The sequence below is a fragment of the Toxotes jaculatrix genome, chromosome 15 (assembly GCF_017976425.1).
Source record: "Toxotes jaculatrix isolate fToxJac2 chromosome 15, fToxJac2.pri, whole genome shotgun sequence".
In the NCBI taxonomy this organism is placed as follows: Eukaryota; Metazoa; Chordata; class Actinopteri; family Toxotidae; genus Toxotes; species Toxotes jaculatrix.
This window is the reverse complement of record NC_054408.1, coordinates 4676219-4694617: the sequence shown is the minus strand read 5'-3', so window position 1 is coordinate 4694617 and position 18399 is coordinate 4676219. Positions and strand designations below refer to the sequence as shown.

The 18399-nt window shown below is 39.9% G+C and overlaps 1 protein-coding gene across 2 annotated transcripts; it reads left to right on the top strand.

Annotated features, from left to right (window-relative positions):
• Window positions 1-226: 226 nt before the first annotated feature.
• On the top strand, window positions 227-16661 carry LOC121194906 (interleukin-1 receptor type 1). Of its 2 annotated transcripts, XM_041058043.1 has the most exons (12): window positions 227-352; window positions 1737-1820; window positions 8097-8307; window positions 8538-8706; window positions 9327-9489; window positions 9768-9836; window positions 10888-11014; window positions 11276-11415; window positions 12539-12682; window positions 12956-13120; window positions 13985-14194; window positions 14564-16661. In XM_041058043.1, the coding sequence occupies exons 2-12, from the start codon at window positions 1745-1747 to the stop codon at window positions 14755-14757; spliced, it is 1668 nt and encodes a 555-aa protein (XP_040913977.1). In that variant the 5' UTR covers window positions 227-352; window positions 1737-1744; the 3' UTR covers window positions 14758-16661. The 2 variants fall into 2 exon arrangements, with proteins under 2 accessions (XP_040913977.1, XP_040913976.1); XM_041058042.1 differs by lacking the exon at window positions 227-352 and having other exon boundaries at window positions 1591-1820.
• The last annotated feature ends 1738 nt before the right edge of the window (window positions 16662-18399 follow it).

Below are 18399 nucleotides of genomic sequence, written 5' to 3'. Positions count from 1 at the left end.
TAATTTCAGACACAAAATGTTCTGGGTTTTTTCCAATGTCTTCTTAAATGGGTATATATGGAAAATGGGCAGTCTTTGCTGTGTGGCAATCTACAGTTGTGACTTTCATATCTGAAGCTAATGAGGTCTAGTGGCCTATATTTGAACCAAAGCTCTTGTGAGTTGGAGATGAATCATTGTGGTGCATATATACTGCAAAGCAAGTGGTACTTTTTTCTGTCGAGTGGAAATTTCATGCAGGGGCAGGTGGAACGGCACAAAATGCTGTGAAGACAGGAAGAGGGAAAACCCAGCAGCTCTTCAAAGTTTTAGGGCAAGGAAGAGGCAGCTATCTTTAAAACCACTCAGCTTGGTAAGTTAAAATTATCATTCAAATTAAAGTTGGAGTCTGCTCTTCCTACATTAAGCTTCCTAACTTTAAGCAATTTTACTCTGTACTGTATATGGTAATGCATGATAAGTTTACATAATGATTACTTTGTCATACAGTACGTCTATAGTATAATTTTTTTTATTCGTGATTCAGTGTCAGTGAAATTCAGTATTGGTTTCAACCTGACTCAGTTGTTTTAGTCATAGTATCACTTACAGTGTTATGTGATATCCCATAGTTCCAACATTTATTATAAAATATCTTTATTATTTTTTTAGTTATTTATAAAATATATTTTATTTATAACCCCGATTATACTTTTTATTGTTCAGCAGTGGAGGGTCTGAGTGTGTCTCTCTGCTTTGTGGGGTACAACTTTATGGTAAGGGATACTTGAAAAGGATATTTCAGAGCAATGTCAAAAAATTATAAGGCAAACAAAAAAATTCATTGTTTCTTGTCCAGACTTACTGTATATTAGTACACAGTCAATTCTAAGTAATTATGAATGAAATAGTAAAATGAAAAGCTAATTTTATTCGTGATTCACCGGCTTACCTACTGTTCCCCCGTATTTAGCCACGTCTATGACTTAGAAATCATATACACTAGTGCTTTTTAGCCCAGACTGTTTACAAAGTGCTCTTTTAGGTCAATATGGGCATCACCTCTGTTGTAATTTTTAGTTTCTCTTTATGTCTGTGTGTTGTTTACTTATAAAATGCATTAGATATGTCCTTTTTATGAATATTATTTAAAAAAAAGATCTTATAATAATTATAATAATAATAAAAAATCATTTTATTTATAGGTGCCTTTCTTGACACTCAAAGTCATCTTATTATTAACAACCTGTTAAGTTTAATTATATTACTAATTTACCATTAAGTTGTACCCTTTCTAGCATTTAATTTTCAGTTCACTCGTGCTGAAAAGTCCCTTACTAGGATATTAGTGTCAATGCAATGCTATTGTTAAAAAGTACTAATTACTAATCAATAATTACTACAGGACATATTACTTTTCTCCAGGATACAACATAAATATCTGAGTAAAACTCAGAGTGCCAAATTCCTAATAGCACACAGCTGAACAGAGAGGGAGCTTCTTTAAATGTTTAACCTTTTCCAAATAAACACCCAATCAGTGGAACATCCTGGGACTTCACTGGGAGTGTTTCAGCCCTGCCTTCTTTGTGTCAGCTGGGTATCTCCCACTTCCCCTTACTGGAGTCTCATCGAGTCAAAGACCCGTCAGGAAATGTGTCAAGAAACTTTATTTATTGCAGAGGGTTGGCGTGGCTGAGAACATGAGCCATGTCTGAGAAATCACACAGGACTTTAATGAAATGTGACCTGTTCAGTCCCACAGATGAGAACCATGGCAGTGGCAGGCTGGGTCTGCTCGCTGGCTACACTGCTATCTCTGGCATTTGCTGTCGCACACAGTGAGTACTGATCATCACAAAACTTCTCAGTCCTTTACACACTAAAAACTTCTACTGCTGGAAATAATTTCCCAACTCCTGACTTTGGTTGTTTTACAAGAAGTCTTTAACACAAAGACACTGTCCAGTTGTTGCTGTAAATTTGCTGAGTCTTAGATTTGAGCATTTTCAGTTTCAGTATTGTTCCTGTCAAAGAATTAACATGCTAATACCCACTAAGGACAGAACTATACATAGGTGAAGCTGCACAACATGAACTATATCGAGCTCATTTCAGACAAAGTCTCAGGGGCATATTTATGTAATTTAACATTAGTTAAATAATAAACTGAAAGTTACCACACATGGCCTGTACAGTGACAATTTCATATACTACTTCCTGTTTATAACCTGTTAAACAGGCATTGGGAAACCTGCTTAAAAACTACTTGTTAGAAATGTCTTTCAAATGTGGAGGAAAGCTAAATGTAAAGACAATAAGTAGTTTGTGACATGACCGTAACAATTTAAGCTTTCACAGACGCAAAGTGTCATCCTCAGCACAACAGCATAAAGTAACCCATGAACAATAACTTAATTTTGACTTAAAAAAACAAATCAGCCTCAAACTGTGATGTGAGTAATTTCCACAGTTTGTGCCACTGTTGCCACTCAGGATGTTAGCTGACTGGCTGTCTCGTAGGGAATCTAGAGGAGGGATAGACTGGACAGATAAACAAGACTCCACACACTGATGTGAAATCAGGTTGTATTTGTTGAAGAAATATTTTCTGTGGTTATTAGATATGAGGCCGTGGAAGTCAACTGAACAATGTGTGAATTCTACTTTATCCAGTCTGTCCCTGCTGGGGAGCAAACACTCGCACACAGCTGCCCTGTATCCTAAAGTCATCATTAAAGTGGATGTGTGCACTCAGTTGAAGCAGTCCATGACCGAAATGGTCACATATGCAACTATTTTTTGAGACTGTGCGAGTTAAAATTTCACATGTTGTATTCGTGAGAGTGTATGATGATCATTAGGCTGTTGTGGTGTCCCTTAATGTCCCTGTGGTGTTAAAGCCAATTATTTTACAAAACAAAATGAGGAGAGAGAGCAAACGAGAGCCCCCCCTCACAGACACATCTGGTGAAGAAGAGGCTGCCAACTGAGCTAATGAAGTCAACCACAGTGGCTACACAGTGACACATTACCTGTGGCTCTTGTTTGTGCTGTGTGCGTAATGTAAGCACTTTGGCCCATCCACAACTCTAAGGTTGTTTCCAGGTCAACACAGTTTAAGCTTGAATCTTTGCACTGCAGTAAGAAACACAAAACCTGCACGAACCAGTGCATCACCTGAAACACGGAGCTCCTCCCCGCTTCTTTTCAACGGTTAGATGAGAGCAATCACTCAACAGAGGAGAATCAAATGGCCATCAAATTCAACACGGCCTGTAACACTGTGAAAGAGGAACTCCCGGTTCACAGGAAAACAAAAGGGTGCAACCAAATCACATGCTGGTGGGACATTATGCTGGCCTTGGCATGGCACAGTATCATGGCCTAAATCAGAGGTCTTCAACAGGGGATCTGTGACCCCTAGGGGGTCCGCAGAGGTACTGCAGGGGGGTCGTGTGTTTTTCCTGCAAAATGCAGGAAGACCACAACAAGACTGACACATCATGTTTCTTAGGACCTCCCATGCAAAAGGTCTGAGCAAAAATAATAAAGGACCTTTGCACACAGTGAGGGAAATCCCTGCAGGAGGAGGACAGCATCTTCTATCACTAATACATTTTAAACAAGCAAACCGTGCATCGCAAATAACATCGGAGGCAGCATGGAAATCAAACTGCTGACCTGCCACATGCATTTCCAGTAACCGGACTAACCACGCAAACGCATTCTCTGATTACCTACGTAACCGTCTGTCTGGTGCATTTACCAGATTTAGTAATATCTGGTACATCTAACCAGTGATGATTATGAAAGTAATTTTTCCCAAACAAACTCATGTCAACAATCCATTCCATTGGAGTTCCATTGGAGAGACGATCACCAACAGATGATGCACATTTTGAGACAATTTCTTTTATTTAATCTTGTATTTAATTATTGGTCAGGTGGGCAAGATATATTTCTGAACCATACAATAAACACTTCAATCTAAAATACGGAGTAAAATAGCCTAAACTCTGCTCACTCACGTATTTTCTTTATGTAACTAACTTTAAAAATCTGACAAAGGTTCCCTGCAGCACCAGCTGCCACTTAGCTCACTACTCTCACATCCTGCTGTTCATCTGGGAAGGAGGCGGCTAATTAAACTGTGATTTGATTTAAACACACTCAGTCCTTCCTAATGACAAGAGCTCTGGTTTGTGCACTGAGGAAAGTTAATGTTATGGATATGCTCAACTTCTAATAGCATATAAAAATATCTACTGTTCAAGCTTAACTGTTCATCATGTTGTGTTGTTGCCTTATTATCACACAGACCTTCTCCAAACCTCCCGTGTCTCATTCTCTTATCTACTGCAGTATGTCTCTGACAAGCTGCCAGCTAAACAAGTGAAGCTAGATTGCTGAGACAAAGGGTGGGTCCTTCCCCCTCCTCACTTCAGCTATCAGTAAAGTAACACAATGGCAATCTGGAAACAGACAGCTGACCAATCAAAAAGCCAATCAAAAGACGTGTGGCTCGGTGAGAAGCAAAAAGCAGACCTCGTCACGACATTCATCTCATGACATAAAATGATATTTTACAAATGTTGAGGTGTAAACGTTTGAACAGTCAGCGGGTTCTTTCAGCCTTCCTCCTGTTGACTAAATAGGTCAAAGAGACCAAACATTTACCCTAGCACTTATACGGTTGAGTCTCCAGGAAGTCTCTTACCTGAAAGACGTCAGAATTGTGTTAGAAAGGAAATTACTGACTCAGTGTGAAGTTACACAACTAAAAACCAGCTTTGAACAAAAGGCTGAAGTTATAAAATCAGTTACTACTAAGGTTTTTTTTTTGTTTTTTTTTAAGTTTGAGTCAGTTTCAGGGTGTGTGAAAAGATTTTTTTTTTTCTGTTCCATTTTTCTCACATAATATGTAGAAGGAGGAAGCAGGTAAAATTTCAAAACTTCCCTTCAATAGGCTCTATTTGGGGGGCCCACCCAGGCAGAGCACAACTGACCCAGGAACACAACATCACTCGGGTTCAAGTTAGACAAGTCTTACATTCTAACACCTTATTTCACTCTTTTCAAATTAACTCATTTTTGGCCACACACCTGTCAGAGTGGTGAATGCTACAGTGACTGAGAGGAGGCTAGAGGCTTTGTGTGCAACCAATAGTCTGCATGTGAGGCATTTAGGGGACGTAAATTTTAGCCACAACAAAATCTCCCCTCTAAACTGCATGAGTATCTGCTTGCACATCAGTCACAAGCTATGCCACCTACCACAAACGAGTAAATTCTCAACCTGTGGGCAAACACTGATTTTCTAGACTCCCCTGTTGAAGAATTCAAGGATTCTCTAACATCAGTGACATTTGAGTCAACTCAAGAAAAGCACTGCACTGGCAAAGTTTGCTGTCAGTTAAGGAAACATGTTTAAACATGTTGTGCTGAAGCACCTCGTGGTCTATGTCACGTTTCTAAAACTTTTTGACAGCAATAAAATGCTGCAGCCAGCTGATAACACACTTCACTAAGATGCCAACATAATTTCTGTATAGTGTCTCACATCTACTGATTACATTCAACTTTGTCAATTAAATATAACAGTATAATAGATTTACATCTGTCACAGTAACTGGCAAACAAAGCTCTTCCTGCCCCTTATAGTTGATTTTTTTTTTATGGAGAGTACAGTCAGTCAGTTAATCAATTAGTCCATTGACAGGAAATTAATTGGCTACATTTTTAAAAATCAGTTTGGATGCAAGAGGAAATGAAACAAAAAGCCTGGTTTCACACACAGTTGTAGGTCAGTGAAGAACACACATGCAGAGAAACACAAACTCATAGCACGTGGCCTTCAATACAGGTAATCCGCACAAAAATCACACTGTTTGTTAACAAACAGCATAAATATCAGACATCTTGTGCAAAAATGCATCGTACAAAAGTGAGGCTTCATTCATCAGCACCTGTATATGTCAATACAGGATTTACCCAGTACATCAGCAACAGGAAAACATCAAAAGGAGAGACAGCAACTTGTTTTCTGCACACCAGTCAGTCAGTCAGTCAGCATGCTGATCGTCTACTGATGACTTCCAAAATGCAAAACTTTCTTGTCCAGCTCCATCAGTCTGCTACCTCTACCAAACCTGAATTACACCAGTCCAATCCAAATCCAAAACTTAATTTAGTAAACAAACAACGCATCACAACAACAAAGGTACTGAAACTACTGATGGAAATGAAACTCCAGGATATATTTATATATCAGAGCCTAATCATAGACACCAAACAACACATGCTCAAAACACAAATCAAAGGAAAAGGTGGATCAGCTCCACTCTAAAGCCAAAAACGGTGAAAATGTGATCAATTCCTAAACAAGTCAACAACACTTTCGGGTGATACACCACTTCCCACTCGGTGTAAAAGTCGGTCAGAGAGCACAAAAAACCCAAACAAACAAACAAAAATCAAAACAAACAAACAAAAAACAAAACAAACAGGCCTGCGGCAAACTTCGGCAGGTAGCAGCAGAGTCGGCTGTCTTACCTTTGGTCTGTCCTTTGCCTTCTTGTGTGCAGAAGCGTGAATCCACCTTACTGAATCCCAGGAGCGTTCGGAATCAGCTTTGTATCCACTGTGCGACTTTATTTATTATCGTCGTAGGTGTCTGTTTCATCGTTTGCTTGTTTATTTGTTTGGTTTTCTTTCGTCCAGCCTCGGTTTGGCTCACAGTCGTACACATCACAGGGTTTGATTTGCCCGCCAACTGAATTCTGTCCAATGCTGCGTTCACGTTCAGTGCATAAATACGATCCGAGCGAGAAAAAAACAGTTTAGCCTGCCAGATGTCATAATACAAATATGAGTTCTAGGGAATCTAGAAATGTCTATTAAGACAAATACAACAGATGTAGATATTTAACTATATATCGTAGAGTGTACCGTAGAGTAGTGACGTTAACTAACCTGTACAAACATTTAAAATAGCGAATTTATAAATAATCACAGCTCGAGTGGTACTTCAACGTGAAGTTCGTTCGTCCCATTCTGACAACTTTGCGTGAACGCAGCACTGCAACTGCGTGCACAACAGGGTAAATGAGGATGTAGAGCTACTTTAGAAATAAAAGACAACAGTACTTCTAAAGAAAACAAATATAACATGCACTTTAAGTTTTTTTCTTATCAACACCCTTCATTTCTTTTTTCTTTTTGTTTTTTAATAATTGGAGCCATCAACTAAATGCCACTTTCAAGGCTGGCTGTGTGAAAGTGTGCACTGTACACCATTTTACAGTTGGAACATGGATTAAAACAGCTCTAAGTGTGTCACCAAACAGTCATTTGACTTCACAACTTTTTTTAAAGAGTGGGCAGGGAACCTTTCATTTCCTGCCTGGACTGTTATGCCTCTTTTTTTTTGTCCCTGTTCTGTACTCTTGTTCTCTATGTGATGATTCATTTTTAAACTGTTTGAAAAAAAAAACCAGATGATCCTCCATAAAGCTGAATTTATACTGTTGTGGCATCCAGTCTTGGACGTAAATTGGACTTTGGGTTAAAAAGTGAATGAGCATCGTCGTCTCTCTCTCTCATCATCAGTGCTTGCAATGCAGTGGAGCTGCTCACCTGTCTTTTTTTATTTAAAGAAGCTCATTACTGACGTCAAATAAACAAATGTTTATGATTGTCATGTATCGGTATACCGGTCTCTTTCAAAATGTCCACTGGCTGAACTTTATAACTACTTCCATAAAAATCTCATAAAGAGTTTTGGAGATACTCTGCCAATTAGAAAACAAACAAACAGCACAGAAAACATAACCTCCTTGGCAGAGGTAATGAATGAATGAATGGATGAATTTGTGGGTTGAAGTTACAGTAAGGGTTGTCTTACCCTTTTCATGCATGCCAAGTGCCAGTCTGTGCCAGAGAACACCTAAAACCTGAGATATTAAATGCACATCTCTATTTACTCCAGGAATTCTACACACACTGTTGTGTTGTAGCAGCATGTCATTCATGTATTCTGGTGTCTTAATGTTCAGGTTTTTACTCATGGCATTGAATCACAAATGACTGATCTCTCTTTGCACTGTCACGTCCAGGCCACTGTGGGGAGATAGAGACCTACTACGTGAGCACTGGCCACCTCTTTTTGCTGAGGTGCCTCATTGCTGGTGCTCACACCAATGTGACCTGGAGCAGAGCAGGGGGGCACGACGTAAGCCTGCCCACCGGAGTGGAAGTCAGGGATGGCTTACTGTATTTTCTACCTGTGCGGACTTCTCATAATGGAACCTACACCTGTGAGAAAAGGTAATTTGTAGGTTTGACTGCATCTGTAGTGTTTAAAACAAAAAACACAAGCCCGGCTCCAGTGTCCACCTTTAGCAGAGATAGATTAGAATTTCAAACCATAGCACATTTAAATGCCTTACAGATGAGTCTGGTATTACAAGACCCATACAGTGTAAAGTCATGTGTGTTAGTAGAACTCAGGTTTGCCTTTTCTGCAGCTGTCTCAGTGTTTATCTCCTTCTCTTTAGGGATAACACCGGAAAACTGAAGATGTCATTTAAGGTGTTGGTGTCCAATGGAGAGTGTCCTGATCCACCTGAGACCGTATCCATCTACAAGGGAGTCAGAGGAGGTCTTCCTTGCAAACAGACAGAGATCTTACGACTGAATAGCACAAGGAGCATAAGATGGATGAAGGTATTAAAAAAACCTGTGACATTCATGTGCTGTTTTGTTCATGATGCGTTTATGTGCCTTACTCATCTTGTATCTTGTATATCAGTTTGACCCACCAGAGAAGGATGAAGAATGTAGCACAGAGCCAAGTGGACACACACATCAGTATAAGCTTAAAAGCGTCAAAGCACAGCAATGGCAAGAACAGAAACTGCATAGACCTATACTAATTTATGTCATGTCTTTTCAGGGGTATACATTTATTCCTTATGTCTGGTTGATAAACAGATTTTTGGTTTGTGACTTCCTTTAAATTCTGGCTTGTTATATGCAACACTGCCCCCTACTGTACACACCAGGAACATGTAAAAATGTCCTGATGTAAACAGTAAGCATGACCAAACAAATCATCATCCCCACCTTGTTGACATCAGGTGCTATAGTTCTTCTGTTGCAGATACACATCACATGTGTATGAAAGGGGCCCTCCCAGAATAAATGGTCCACTATTTTTTTTGTCGGCTTTCAATTTGTTGCCTTGCATGTGGCACTTTGTAACTAAGGTTTTTGAAAAGCGCCCTGTAAATAAAGTTTGTACTTGTGCTGTAAAAAATAATTACAGCCTGTGTTTCTGTGTGTAGGACTGCCGCCCACTGGAGCCCATCTCTGTAGATGAAAATGGCTTCATGAGATTACCAGCAGCCTCAGAGACGGATGCTGGGAAATACACTTGCCTGGTGGACATTAGCTGGAATGGCAGGCAGTACACCGCTGCACGCAGCATCCAGCTGACTATTAACAGCGGTATGTACTGTCAGTCACTAAAGCCTTCACTTAAATGTCTTTGAGTGATTCCCTTTTGAGATGCCTTCATTTTTTTTTTCAATCAAGAGGTCACTGTCATTGATGTGGAAATGATTCATATTATATGCAGTGCTGTTTATCTGAAGCCACAGTTACAGGGGCTGCACTTCGTCACAGAGTTCATCTCAGTTTATTTGGCTTTCCTTAATGGCACAGTTTCAGTTGATCTTCTTATATTGTACTTTAGTTTCTGTTCCATGTGCCTTAAATCTTTACAGATGAGCCTGGAGTTGTGCCAGAGCCCGAGCTGTTGTTCCCTCAGGGGGATGTTGTGATGGTTGAAGTAGGCAAGTAACACTCACACAGATTATCACAGATTATAAACACTTCCACAGTGATACACACACACACACATACTGTATCTCTGTGAGGTCTGAGCTAACAAGATGTCATCTACTACAAATGCAAATTGCATAATTCATACAGGTTTATTTATGTTGGAAGGAGTATTTCCCCCTTGGCTTCCCCACTGGTGCACTTAAAGTAAATGCTTGAAAAGAGTCATGAGTCAATTTGTTTTGAATCTGAAGAAAATTTGGAAAACTCAATCACGTCACTGATCTCCCCAGTGCTCTGTTCAAAGCAAGTGCTCAAGTTAATATTCACACAAGCATTTTAGATATCAAAACAAGACTCCAACAGGAAAATTTGCGGCCCTGGAAATTTGACTATGGGAGAGTGTAAAATCAAGCGATGAATCAAGTGCCAACACCCAATCTACCTTTTGGGAAGCAGCGAAGAAGCACCCCTTCCAGTGAAAGTCCCACTCACTCTTCTTTATTTAAATTACATAGGAATTCTGCTTGCTTCACCTCTTCTGGCCTCTAAAAATGATAAATCAGTCTGCCAACAAATTTCAGGATGACCTACTCACACCTCTCGTCTCCACTACCAACATGTGATGTGCGTTGCTTGACTTTAAGAGGGCTGAATCCAAAGGAATTTAGAGTTCTAACAAGCCCAGACTGATTCAGTGTGCTGTGAGAGTGTGTGCTTCTACACAAACACTCTGCAGTCTAGCCTCTGCTGATACAAAAAAAAAGTTTTACTGATATACACTGTTCAAATCTTTTTTGGTGACAAATTTGACATGACAGTTGTCCAGTCCATGAAATCGTGTCTGATTGGGTTTATCATCTATTGATTCGGCTTGATTTTGTCAGAAATCAGCCTTTCAGGAACTATGAGGGCTTTGACGTGCAGGTTTTAGACTTTTTCCCAAATCGGTTGTTTAAAATTTTCAGTGGCTTGACATCTGTAACCTGTAACCAATTCTATCAAAACACCAGGACATGTAGAGTGAACGCTGCTTTGTTTTTTAATTTCACTGATGACCAGGTGGGCGAGCAGAGCTGACATGTTTAGCTTACATAGGCTTCAGTGAGGACAATGACACTCTCATGTACTGGATTATTAACGGAACCTACGCCGAGGATCACAAGGAACTTCAACAGTCCTGGAAATAGTGAGTTGCTTCCTCCTCTCCTCTGTTTCAGCCTTACATAGTCATGGGGTGGTGGCTGTAAACAAAACACGTTAAACACGTAAACACTTCTTGGGAAAGGGACTCAAACTCTGCAACCACCCAGTGCCAAAATGACAAAACACTCCACTCACAACATTTCAACATTCAACATCATTAAAGAATTAACAGACCTACACAGAAGACATACTGACTGATGCACTGTTTGATGGATGACTGACTGATTGCTTCCGTCCCTTTTAGTGTCCACGACAAAGGCAGGGTGTATGGTCTGTCCACTCTGTCCATCTCTAAAGTTCTTCGTCAGTTCCTGAATGTCTCCATCATTTGCTATGTAATAAACGCAGTTGGAGCGAAAGACGGCTTGGTGTTGCTTCAAGAAGGTATTTTCTTCTCTTTTCTTTTTGTCCTGTTCTGTCAAACATTACAGTGACATTACATCAACTTCAATATTAACCCCAAAGAGCACAGACATGGCCAAAATACAGATTTACAAACTGTTTTGAACCAATGTAATAAAAATATTTGGAATCAAATTTCAGAAAACAATGAAAGTTTATTTAACCATCATTTAATCATTCAACCTTTAAATACTGGCATTTACTGCATTTACAGAATATGAATGTTGAAGTGTAAATAGTAACTCCTAAAAGAAGAAAAATCTCATCCCAAATCTGTTCAAAAGAAAGGTGAGAAAAAAGACTTTGTACCTATGTTTAGAAGGAATTTATCACCAAATGTTTCAGCAATGTCACAATCATAATACCTTTGCAGCTAGACTATATGGCCAAAAGTATGTGGACACATTTTTTTGTGTACCTTTCAGTCTGGGGTTGTTTTGGGTAGGACTCTTATTTCCAGTTAAGGGAAATTTTAACTCTACAGACTTTCTGTCAACACATTGTGGAGGCTGAAACAGCATAACCACATGCTTAAATGTTTCAGAGACTAGCACGATATCTGGTCTAAGGGTGGTCTCCACAATGTCTTCGGGCAATCTGAGTTGCTCTCCCAGGGCTCTCATAAAAGTGATTCCACATCATGGTGGTGTGAGATGCTTGAACTGGTCTATGATGCTGCAGAAGGAATCAGCATTTGACTGTGGCGCCAGTGATAGCGACCGTACCCCATCGCTTTAGAACAGCTGCTGAGGGTGTCTCCAGTGTTTCTCTTACCGGTGCCTCGACCTTGCCCTAAGAAAAGAGGTTGGATGATCTGGTCAGAACAAAAACAGGACCAAGTATTTGATTTTAAACAGTGTCAGGAATACAAGGGATTTGGCATAACTTAATAAACCAGACAGGGTGTAATATGGTCCTGGGTCTCTTAAAACTTCTTTGAGGGTTAAATGCTATTTCGTTTATTTTTTCCAACTGAGAGCATGACAAATTACCTTTGTGTTTGAAATGTGATAAACAAACTGCTAGCTGCCCAGAAATTCCCACAGACCAATTCCTGAAAGATTTGAATGTTTAATCTGTCTGCCTCCTCTTCTCCTCTCTCCAGCTGACCACAGTGTCCTCCACATTACTGTTGCCCTCTGCATTGCTGCCTCCTTGGCTCTTCAGGCCCTAGCTGCAGCCTTCCTCTTTTTTAAAGTAGATGTGGTGTTGGCTTACAGGAAACTATTGAGACATTTTACCAAACAAGGTCAGTGTTTTATCTACAGAGGGTGTGCTTTTCTGTGGAACTGTCCAGCTGCCTGGAGTCTGCTTGTTTGTTTCAATCCGGAACAACAACAACAAAAGCTAAACATCAGCATTACAGAATGAACATGAAAATAAGTTCCATACAAAAATACATTTAAAAAGTCAATAAGACATAGATTCATATTACAGTTAATCCTTAAAAGCTGAAAGATGCAATGATAGTGATCCTCTGCTCATCTGAAGCTGTACAGAAACAATGCTATGTTCTCTGTAGTTCCAGATGGGAAGCTCTATGATGGCTATGTGAGCTTCCTCCATCCCAACATCCTGAGTTCAGCTGAGGTGGCCAGTTTTGCCCTGCAGATCCTGCCTGAGGAGTTGGAGAATAAACATGGCTACTCCCTGTACATCAGAGGACGGGACGACTGCCCTGGAGAAGGTCAGGAACAGGCACTTTCCTCGTTCATATTTCATGATGTAATAAAGGTACCTTGTGGAGTTTTCTTGGAAACAGTTGTTTAAATTTTTAGTCATTCCCACTAAAAACACCTGCTGAATACAAATCTGGGTTCTTCTCTGTAATCTGTGATCTCCAACGGTTACCGTATGGACTGCAGAAATAATTAACAAAATTTGCATTGTTCTCCACATATCCCATTTGTTACTGAGAATAATTCAGTTAGTGGGCTACCACAGCACTTGTCAGCCACTTACAAAGCGGTCTTGAGATCTCTCCCCAGGCAGCCTAACACCCATTCATGCCATGAGTCATAAACATTTCACATGGAGGCCAGATTGGTCAATGACTAACACGTGACCCCAACGACTTTCAAGGTGTTGACAACCCCAGAAGCGAAATGTTTTCAAGAACCTCATGCGTTACAAGCTCTTACAAACATCATGACCTGGACGAGTTCACAATCTTCAGAATCTTCATAGACACTGATTACAAACATATGAATACATGAAGGAAGTTAGACGTCTTTCTAGAAACAGTGTCAATGTTTCTCAGGGTGTTGCACAGGTCTCAAACGTCAGTCTTGTAATTTGGGTGAACTGACTTTTAACATTGACAAAAAACAAAACAAAAATAAAAATAAGGAGATGCGTTGTTTGCTGTCACAAATTGCCATTCATTCTATTCTGAAATTAAAATGACTGGATACCTGGAACTGGAAGAATGAGTTGAGTTGTTGAATAAGATCAGAAATGTCTGGTCTTTAGCTCAAAACCAGAGTGTTTTCAGTTTGCAGATACCCTGAGGTGATATCTTGCTTCATTTCCTGTGTATGATCTTTTACAGCTGTGCATGATGTTATTGCTGCTACGTTGCGTCAGTGCCGCAGACTGATAATCATACTATCATCTGAAACAAAGCCCTGCACTGATGGGAAAAGTACAGAGGAAACATCACCCTTGTGTAATGCCCAGAACCAGCTATGCTATGAACAGAAAATCGGCATTCATGATGCTTTGACCCAGAACGACCCTCAAGTGATTCTGGTGGAAATAGGTGAGGATAAACTCTGCTAGGTCCTTGTTAAATTCGTCCTGATAGCCGCTTACCTTCTGTTTCCAGTTTTTATGCTGAAATAAGCTAACTGGCTGCTCGCAGTAGCTTCATATTTACCGTACAGACATGAGAGTGGTATTAATAAAATAAGTGGTTTTCCACAATGTTGAATTTCTCCCTCAAGAATAAGGATTTACAATTAATTTCCTGGTAATTAAGCCACATGAGCTGCAAGTGTGGGAACAAACCTCAGGGGTTATTACTGGGAAAATTGTCACTAATTATGGTGAAAGTTTAGCATAACACACTGTCAATACATTTAACGTGTTCATTTGAATATATGGTTAACATTTTATTTGATTTTACCAGATGGCCCGGTGGATTACAGTCGCCTGCCAGAGTCTCTTCACTATATCAAAAAGAAACAGGGAGCCCTGAAGTGGAAGAAAGCTTCTCTTGGAACCCACAAACCCACCAAACTGTGCTCAAACAGGAACTTTTGGAAGAATCTGAGGTACCACATGCCCTCAGTGCCTGCAGGAAGACTCCAGACTGTTGTCTAAACCAAGTGAAAAACTTATCTTCAGGTTTTACAGATGGGATCCAAACCAGTGACGTGCTGTTAGAACAAGCAAAGCAAGCAGCGCTTGACCAACCAAAGCATCAATTAGAACGACACCAAAGAGATATCTCTCTTGACATCTCAGAACAACAATTTATTGGCCTTTTGCAGTTGTAGTAGGCTTATGACTCTGGAAGCTGAGTTGACTATCAGCTGTTGCATCTATCGTTTCTATCATTTTCATAGATGTGGCTGTGTCCCGTGGACAAAGGCTGGGGCTTGTCAAGCAGAGGAGAGCAGTATTTCTTATCTATTTATTGTTTTTATGTTGGCACATGCACACTACCTATAGTGAGCTACAGACAGGTGTTCTTGTCAATCTTGACTCAGCTTCCACTCTTCTGACAAAAGTTATGATATTAAAAGTTATTATACACGTGCAGATGTGTACTCATGTATCATAATAACCAAGTCTTTTAGCGATGTTCTGCTTTTTAGTCTTCGTATTAATATCTTTTACTTTGTGTTAATCAAGATGCAGTGTTCTCTGTACAAGAGAGTGAGTGTGAGAAGTCTGAGACAGCTCATTAGGCAGGTTGTTTATCCCCTCTGTTTGCCTGTCTATAAAACGCATGCCTCAGGATCCAACATGTTTTCAGGAGACAATTTTATTCTTGGCATATGGAAACCAGACAACATCTGAAACATATTGTATACTTATACATGGCATTCCTCATCACCTGAATCACACAACACTAGGAGTACTGTAAGCAAACACGACTGTTTGACATTAGTTGTGCAGATCAAATATGGTATGTAATATAATACTGGAAAGAAGTGGGTTAAGAAATGTTAACACAGCCAAAACATCTTACAAGTAAAGCTTGCATAAAAAGAAGCCCTCACTCTTTAATTCTGAGGGTTTCACATCAGTCCTAACATGTAATGTTACTTCTGGACATCTGGACATTATGTCAAAGATGTTTTTAAGTGATTTGCCTGATGAGATACTCTTCAAGGACGCTGTTTGTGTGTTGAGACAGCAACTGAAATTTCATGGCAAATCATGCGACTTGGCAGCTCCACCAGACTTGAAGGTTGCCAGCGATTTTATCAGCACAGCTAACGTGAGGGTTCAGTACAGGTAGCACGTGTTCTGGGAATTTAATCACAGGAGTACAGCGTAACGAAACAAAAGACTGGTGCTAAAACATAATCTCACTTGGGAAATGTGCAGTGTCACCACTGTGTTGCAATACTGTGTGCACAACATACAACACATTTTTTTCTATGAAAAAGAGTGTATGCCTTCTCGCACAGTTCCTTTAAAAAAAAAAAAAGAAAAGAAAAATTTAAAGTTGTTTTTGTTACACCATTCTGACTGTGGCAGCATTTGTATAGAAAAACATTCACTTTTATTATTCAAAGGCAAGACCTAGAAAAAGCATACAAGCTTTCAGTACAGCAGCACGCGGTACACATGATTCCATGACCGACCCTGGGCTCACTCTACTGCAGTTTTCTTCTATGTGGCTTGAAGAACTGTACCACAGAAAGCTGTGAAACTAAATGTTGAAATATTATATAAAATTATTTTAAATTAAACAGACTGCTCAGTTATTTAAAAAGAAAATATATCTTTTGACAGGTGCCACATTTTTACTTCATGTATGTACACAGCTGCCAGAGACATACTGATAGCTGGGCTGTTGTGCGGACAATATCTAACAGCATCGCCATTCTTGAGGTGCTCTGGTGACATTTACAAGGGGATTTCCATTATGAGATTATGTAAAAGGTTTTTAAAGATTATCAAAGGTCACCTTATTAAGGTGTAGAGTTAACAATATTTTCTCCAATTTTGAGACTAGGTGACACCAAGAGTCAAAACATTGTTCACAGTTGCAAAACAGCAAATAAAATTCCCCAACTGTATTCTGTTCTAAAAACTCTTTACAGTAACTATACTGCTGTGGGCTTGTGTACATACTCTCTTTTTCCCTGTGCACACTGAAGGTGCTGGCAGCTTACTTTGTCCTTTAACTCCCACATCAAAGAAACCTATCTCAAAAAAGATGCAAAGAAACTGTTGCTGTCCTTTGATTTATCAGTTTGCGGGGGAACCTCCCAGTTGCAGTTGCAACAGTTATCTGCAGTTATTGTTTGTATAGTTATTAGTCCTATTACTAATCCTATTATTGCCTACTACTATTTTTAGTCTTGCTATTATTATCATTATGTGGAACCTGCGTATGTGAAATGTTCTCTTTTCTCCTGCTCCCTGCATTCCTGAGCTTGCTGATTGAGAAACGGCAGTGCAGATTCCTCACACTTGCTGTCGGACAGACCTTTTCCATCAACAGCAGGAAACAGCTTTGGAAAGCCCTTCCTCCAGACCTTTTCCAGTGTCAGAAATTGAGGGGCTGTGTCTGACACGCAGAGACTGGTTGGGTGTATGGAGATGTTCGGGGAAGTTGGGGATGTTTAAATTTCTTCCATATGCCGTCTTTTTCCTAAGTGCAACACTATGACGGTCTGATAACGGGTGCTTTTATCCCCATATTTAAACATTCATTGCCTTGCAGCTGCATGATGCCAATGGTAACATTTTGCCTTCTGATGTTGTTGCATGATGATATGATAGTATTTTTTTCTAGCCTAACCCTTATTCTGTAATTCTCTCTAACTGTACTCTATCAGTGGTACAGAACGGAGAGGTGTAACCCACTTGCTTAAACAAGTGGTGATTAGATGGGGGAAGTTGTTTTTCACTGGAACCGTCAGGCCAGCCCTATGAACATGAATTTCTAGCTCTGACTGCCTATTTTCTGTAGAATAGAGTCGAGAGTACTGAAGCCATGATGTCATGAATATGTTAACTATCTTATTACGTCATCCAGTAACATTTAGCAGCTTTTTGAGCTGGCTTCAGCTACTTTCCGTTGAAAGTAATTGTTTACAGTGGAGCCGCCAGTTTTCAACTACATCCTAAATTTTGACCATATGTGGTCCAGTCACTTACTAAGGTTTTAACCTAGTCTTGTTCATTTGCTATTTGAACTGATGGTTAGTTTTTGAAAATGTATAATAATTCCTTATACCATCAGTGGGGCACGCTGAAAGGGGCTTACTTGAAGCATTACACAATTTCCTTTCCTAAGTAGTCCCCAGACCCTTTCCTAATCTTAATTTATTTATGTATAATACTGTCACCGGGAAACAGTGTCAGCTGCCATTCAGAGCTAGCCATAGAGAATGTAGAACAATGTACGGATGGGCGGGAAGCATAAGCATGATTGTAGAGAGCACAACCCTTCATACGTTTCACAGAACAAACAGTCCTCTGCTACAAGCCTGAAAGGAAAAACATCACATTGCATGAGGCTTGTCTATTATCCTCTGCTCAAACATCAGTAATCCTTATAATGGGTGTGTGCAATTCAGCCTTGATTCTTGTGAGGCACCCTGCCAGTGTGTGTGGGGGGGTTCAAAAACAGTACAACAGAAAAACAGCCTGTGCTCTTATGCTTGACATTACAGGCTCATTCCAGTCAAGTCATATTTGATGATGCTTTTTCCGGATCCAAAAGAATTGAAGAGATTCATTTTCCACTGACTCGCTTCTTTTTGGGGAAATTACACT